General features: G+C 44.4%; 1 protein-coding gene across 1 annotated transcript; it reads left to right on the plus strand.

The window, feature by feature from the left end:
• The first annotated feature begins 343 nt into the window (after nucleotides 1–343).
• TMEM174 (transmembrane protein 174) lies at nucleotides 344–2,450 on the plus strand. The gene is made up of 3 exons (XM_010083988.1): nucleotides 344–362; nucleotides 704–1,352; nucleotides 2,348–2,450. Exons 1-3 carry the CDS (start codon nucleotides 344–346, stop codon nucleotides 2,448–2,450), a joined length of 771 nt encoding a protein of 256 aa, XP_010082290.1.
• Nucleotides 2,451–6,913: the final 4,463 nt, after the last annotated feature.

The following is a 6,913-nucleotide window of genomic DNA, read 5'->3' on the forward strand; positions in this document are numbered from 1 at the left end:
TGGCTGACTTGAAATAACTTCTCCCACGACCAGCAGCTCTCCCAGGCTGTTGAGCACTCACCACCCTGTTGCCGCTTACCCTCCCACCCACACACTGCTCCCCCTCATCAAAATATCAGAAAGCCTACTTTGATATTTTTTAAACCACAGAAGCTCTGGACTGCAGAACAAGCTGCAGTGGAGGTCCAGACTTGGCTATAAATGTCGTGCTTCAGAGCACCAAAAGGCAGTCCCAGCAATGGCCCTGCATTTTCCTGCAGATCTGGGTTGCTGGAGTGGTGGCCCAGGGAGAGCGAGAGTCACTGCACTGCTGTTGACTAAACGTATGCTGTCCATATGTTGGATGCATCAGCTGGCAGGGGGCCTAGGGAAGATTGCGGCGGCTGCGGCTTCCTTTCACTCCCATCTGGCATGGGCACATCGAGGAAGTCTCAGGGGGTGCCAAATTAAAGAAGAGAATAAACAAATGCAGCCATGCAAGGGTGAAGCCATTTCGGAAGCAATGGTGGTAATTCAAGAAGTCTTTAGTGATCGCTTCAGGCTTCACTTCCCAGACCTTTATTCTTCTAAGCAAAGTTTATTCTTTCACATGATGAACTCTGTTAAACATACACCCACAAAGTTCTTGTATAACTAACCTGAACCTTCGACTTTACATGCCCCACCGAGCCTGTTACAAGCCCCCTTTCTCTTGAGGCAGAAGATAAGTTATACTCAGCAATGGAGCAGAACAACAACAATGTTGAAGATTTCTCCTTGAATGTCTTTTCTGTCACCCCTTATCAGCCAAACAGATCCGACGTCCTGGTGTCAGATGGGGATAAAGCAGGTGCCACTTTGCTCTTTTCAGGTGTGTTTTTGGGACTGGTGGGGATCACTTTTACCGTGATGGGATGGATAAAATACGATGGCGTTACTCACCTGGAGTGGACTCAGTTACTAGGGCCCATTCTGCTGTCTGTTGGGGTGACTTTTATTCTGATTGCTGTTTGTAAATTTAACATGCTTACATGCAAGCCCTGTAAAGAAAGAGAAGAAAATACGTCAGACCTTGACCAGACTGCAAGTGGACAGTCCTTTGTCTTCACCGGTATTAACCAGCCTATAACTTTCCATGGTGCCACAGTGGTACAGTACATCCCCCCGCCGTACCCAGCCCAGGAAGGCATTGCTGTGGGTCCTGGCTGCCTCCACCCTGTGCTCAGCTGCTGCAGTGCTGCTTCCTCCAGCACTTCACCAATTCCCACCCCAGGGTCTGCTTTCTTCTGCCCTGCCTACCCCTTGGATAACCCAGCTTTTACTGGAGATGAGGACTATGCTACTTATCCTGCAGAGAATACCAGGAATCAGAGGTACATCTTCTGAAATGTCTTAGTGGGTTTGGACACAGGCTTCTGAGTGTTTTAAGTGGTATGTACGGTTTCAAAGGAAACAAAAGCAAGTCCATGGTGTTATCCTTCTTCAGGCATTATTTTTTTCCTTTGTTAGGAGTATTTCTTGAGTAAAGACTATGGATGCATACTTTCTCTGAAAAGCATTTTTATCCAGAATATATTAATTTATTAATCCCTTTCAATTTTCAGTCTACTAAATCTCTTGTTATTTTTGAAAATACTAATATATATGCTTCTGCACATGGTTTTTTGTTTGTTTGTTTTTTGTTTTTTTTTTTAATGCTTATCTTACTACCTTTACACTGTTGACCAGAAGGTTGTTATATGTACAGCCAGAGGCTTCCACTCGGACACAATCACAACACGAGTCAGCACACAAACAGCATTTTTATAGCAATGTAAGAGTCAGTTTTTTACCAGATGCTCTCCCTCCTGGTTGCGCCTGGCTGCATGTGCTCCTCTCCCACTGTAGCAGCCTTCCAGCCCTTACTCTTTTCCTGGTTTTGGGGCATAAAAAAAGATCACTGATGTTGCAGAGCAGTATAAAACTGCTTTAATCAGACATAAAATAATTATATACAGTTCTTTCCTCAAAGAAAAAATGTTCTAATCATAAGAATTACTCATAATTATTTCCTTCGTAGAACACAAGTCACTTTTAGTTCATTTATCAAAGTCAGTTTGAAAAACTGCTGACTGACCCATCATCTTCAGCAATGTATATGACAGGCATAGGCAGCATAAAAACAAAGGTCACCTCCTGACACTTTCACACTTCATGAAACAAACACGGCAAATGCTTTAATTGCAGTAAAACTTCATTTTGTAGCATTTTCTCAATAAGTCAGGAAGTGCGTTGCCTATTAGAGGCTGACAGGATGCAGCATTGAGGTTACTTGCATGCTTTGTGTTTGCTGAATTCTTTTCGCACCTGCTCCTCTTCCTATTTTCAGGTCAGAGGATAGTTCTGATGAGCCAGAAGAACTGCTGGAAGACTATGCCTGTGATGACTTATCACCTCCACGTTATGAGGAAATATACCCATTGTCTTCATAAAACAACCACGGACAACAGACAACACTTCTAAGAGATTCCAGCCTTTTAATCACCACGAATCTTTTAACACTGCATAATAAGCAAGTGTGAGCAAGACCTTGGTACTGACACACAGCTCAGTATCACTGAAGATATTTAACTTCTTCATTCGTTGCCTTTTTCTCCCTCAAAATTAGCCCTTTGCTATGCAGTTTAATAGCAGAGCTATGAATTATTTAATAGCAAAGCTATTAAGCTCAAGGATCTAAATCCATATTAGGTTTCCCCAACAAGAAGGCTGATTTTCAGACTTGCTGAAACCAGTGTGCATTGTGAATGCACAAGATGTTTCTGGAAGGTCAAGATTGCTCCTGGATGTTCAGCATCATTAGAAAACACTTGATTTATTCTTGATGTATTTTCCCTCAATTGCTTGGGAAACTTCAGAAGTGCTCGAGTGTATGATCCATGAAAGTGACTGTAATGTCGTAGTTCTTTCTGATTCCTTAGACTAGCTCATTTTATTGGGTCTGACTGAGATGGAGTTAATTTCCCCTATAGCAGCCCTCACAGTGCTGTGTGTTGCACTGGTAGCTAGAAAGGTGTTGATAACACCAGTGTTCTGGCTACTGCTGAGCAGTGCTCACACAGCATCAAGGCTGTCTCCCCAACACCCCCTCCAGTAGGCTCCAGGCCCCAGGGGTGGGCAGGATCTTGGGAGGGGACAGAGCCAGGACAGCTGACCCAAACTGACCAAGGGGATATTCCATACCATATGACATCAGCTCAGCAATAAAAGCTAAGGCAAGGGAGGAGGAGGGGGGCATTCGTTGTTAGGACATTTGTCTCTGAGAGCAACTGCTACGCACATTGAAGCCCAACTTCCCGGGAAGTGTCTGGACATCACTTGCTGATGGGAAGTAGAGAATAACATCTCTTTTTTCCTTTTGCTTCCACGCATGGCCTTGGCTTTTGCTTTAATTAAACTGCTTTTATCTTAACCCACGAGTTTTTCATCTTATTCTCCCAAACTTATTTTGCTGAAAGGGGGAGGGATAGAGGGGCCTGGTGGGCACCTGGCGTCCAGCCAAGGTTAACCCACCACACTCACTCCAGTCTGCAGATTAGACTTCCTCTGCTTGGTTCACCTGTACAATCCAGTCCTCCAGGCATATTTGGAGCACCCTGCTTGAACCAGAGCATCCCAGAACAGAAAAAATGTAAATAGTGACCTCTGCCCATTTTTACATGGACCTCTAAGAGATCCTGCAGGCAGCAAATTCAGTTCCCTTCCCCACCTGATGGGATGCAAAGAGCACTGTCTCCCCATCAGGAGTCCTAACAACTACTAGGTTAATGTCCCTAAAGAAAATGGCACCATTCTGAAGTCTTGACAGAGGTGTGTGGTCCTATCAGTTTTAAAGACTTTAACAATCACAGCTTCTCCCCGCTGCACCCTCACTGTATGGGAGAGCTGTGGTGGAACCCCTCCTGTGGTCCCCTCTTGTTTTGAGGGTGGGTCCTGGGAACACCACTCAGGCTGCAGGTTCCCCTAGAGCATCCAGGCAACTATGGGCTGCCATGAACTTTCTTGTTCAAGTTCAACTTTCAAGATCAACATGGTTCCAGGTATTGTATTCACAAACTGATTTACAGCCATATCTAACAAAGGATGAGGTGCATAAGCTCTGAAATTTTGCAGTCCAGAATGGAGGTCCCAAAAGGCTTTGCTCAGGAGCTGTCTAAACTCCAGAGTGATGAGAATGCCATAAGTCCTTCATCTCTATTTTGTATTTCCACATATTCTTCAAGTTCTGCTTGTGAGTGTACCAAGAAGTGCCCTGGCACAGCTGGACAAGTCAGTCCATGCAGGGTCCCATCAGTTTTGCCTATCTCCCTGAAAGGGCTCAAGCCAAAAGCTCTTCTCAGCCCACACCTGCTGGAACACAAAACAATCTAGAGGGCAACGGTCACCATCCACAGTAGCCGAGCGGTATGCTGATGGTGTGCCTGCGGATCACCTGGCCTGGAATAGCACAGCTAAAAGCAGGTGTCCATTATGGAATGCAGGAACTTTCTCTTGCTTGCCAACACAGCTGTCTCAGATCCTGCCAGTTGTTGTTGATCTGTGACTGATCTCACTGATCTTATTCCTGAGGGCTGGAGAAATGTGGTGTTGAGCATGAGTAGGTGGTACGGGATGTACCTGGCAGCTCAGGTAGTTGAGTGCCTGTGCAGCCTGGCCAGCAATCAGGAGATGGAGCTCTAGATGGAGAGGGGCATTGAGAACGTTGTCCAGTTGCATGGAGCTGCACATGTGCACCGACCCCTTCTGTCCTATGTACTTAGAGGGTGCTGAGAAATAAGGTGGCTTTGGAGGGGGACAAAACAACCACTGTGCTCCACAGTGAGGGACATGACACCGACAGAGGTCATATTTGGGATACAGCATTTAAACCGACTCAAACCTGTGCTAGAAATGGCAGCAGCAGCTAACGGACAGTGACTACAAACTATGTGTGAGATTTTTCTCACTAGATAAATATGGGGTACACTGATTTTCAGCAGTGGTGGCCTGGTGTTAGCAGGTAGGCATGTATAGTTGAAGAAAGGCAGGCACTCTGTGTTTAGCATGATCTCTATGGGACTGAGTGAGAGAAGAGTAGGTCTAAAAATAAATGCAAATTTCTGTTATGGAAGTCCTTTGCTCCTCTTTTAGAATTTAGATGGAGGTGAACTCATCCTTCCTCCCCAGCAGGGAACTGGAAGGTCCCAAATCCCCAGTTAGTTCCGCACGGACAGATCCCTGCACTTCGCACATAGTTCTGCTGACTCCAGCAAGCACTGCAAGAGCACAGAAGTCAGGCTTGATGGATCCAATTGCAGGACCAGGGTCAAAATTTCTACCCAATCACCCTCCCCCACAACAAGAAAATTCCTTCAGCCAGAAATCACAGACTTTTGCTGCTGCTCTTTTTTTTTTTTTTCCCCAAATATGTGGCACAAACACATTTAATGTGTTAATCATAGCTTTATTTTTATGACATCAAATTGTACTTTCAGAGTAAACATGAGAAATCTGGAAGGTTGCTCTGTGGACTCTGTATTGGTTTTAAAGTTTAATTCTGTAGATGCTAAGCTCATTGAAAGAGCCCTGGGTTTCTTTTTTGAGAGAAGGCTGAATAAATAAATTTAATTAACTGTGTATTAAAATTATCTTGACCCATAAGATGAATTCGACCTGAATTCTGTAAGAGTCTTTTCGTGCTGCACAGGTATTTGAGAAGCTCCAGTGCGACGACATTTCCTTGCTGTACTGATTCCTGATTCATTTTTTAAAGAATACAGCAATATTCTATGAAGTCTTTTCTTTGTCCTCTTCCTTTCACCTTCTACTTTCATCTTTTTTTCTATTCTAACACATTTTTTTATCCTTAGAGGTTTTTTTTTCTTTTTTTGCTGTATCCTGCGTTCTATAACTGTCATATTTCACCTCTCAGCATTATGATCTGTTTCTGCCCTGTGATGAGTGAAAGAACAAACCTGTTTGGCCTTCAACCAAGGTGAACTGACACAGCTTCACTAGATTATGCTGATTTAACTCCTCAGAGCACCTGGAAGATTATATTTGAGATTTTGGTCAATCCACTTTTAAACTAGTGCTCTTTAAGGAAACTTACCTTCTCCCACATTGCGTGCAATGCTGCTGCAGACATGCGGAATGATGCTTTATTAAAGTTAGTTGCGTCTCGAATTCTAGCCGTAACAACTGAGTGTTTTATGTGAGTATTCAACCATGTGATGCTGAACACGTTATTGGGCTTTTTCCTAATATTACTCCATTTATAAGAATTTGACCATAAACTGCTTATCATTTGAAAGTCGCTGAAGACATATCTATTGATATGAAGCTTAGCACAATCTGTTCATTGCAGTAAAAATTCTGCACAGAGCTGCTCTAAGATCAAGGATCTATTTCAAAATGCCAGATACCACAAGCCAAATGCAACTGCAGGGTACAAATTTCTTCTCAGATACAACCAAAATCTGAAGTCTACTTTTTAACATCAGTGCAGCTGTATCTGTGAGGAAGTGCAGGAATATATGAGTCAAGGTTTGCTTTGCTCTGACCTTACAGCACTTTCTCACAAAAGATTAATTTCAGGAGAGGTAGCCATTTCCAACACTGATGCTCTTGTGCATGTGCCTGTGCACACAGACCCAAGCAGAAAGCCGTATGAGTGGGAGCTCAGAAATAATAGTGCTGAAATCCTTCAAGGAGTTATTTTTAAATCGAACCGGGATTTAGGAAATTGGGGTCTCGGGAAAAAAAAATAAACGTGTAAGTGGGGCTCGTTCCTTTCCAGAGAGCCCCAGTTCTGTACACGGCCGGCCCCAGGGCGGGGTCCCCCCGGGATGCTTTGCGATGCTGCGCCCCCGAGCCCGAGCCTCCGCGCAGCTCTCCCCAGCCCCAGCTGCCCCTC

Source organism: Pterocles gutturalis, unplaced genomic scaffold (assembly GCF_000699245.1).
Source record: "Pterocles gutturalis isolate BGI_N339 unplaced genomic scaffold, ASM69924v1 scaffold20555, whole genome shotgun sequence".
Taxonomy (NCBI): Eukaryota; Metazoa; Chordata; class Aves; order Pterocliformes; family Pteroclidae; genus Pterocles; species Pterocles gutturalis.

What these genes read in the sequence shown, in the direction of transcription:
- TMEM174 (XM_010083988.1), top strand. An exon ending in GAGAATACCAGGAATCAGAG is followed by an intron (nt 1,353 to 2,347) that starts GTACATCTTCTG and finishes TCCTATTTTCAG; the next exon opens with GTCAGAGGATAGTTCTGATG.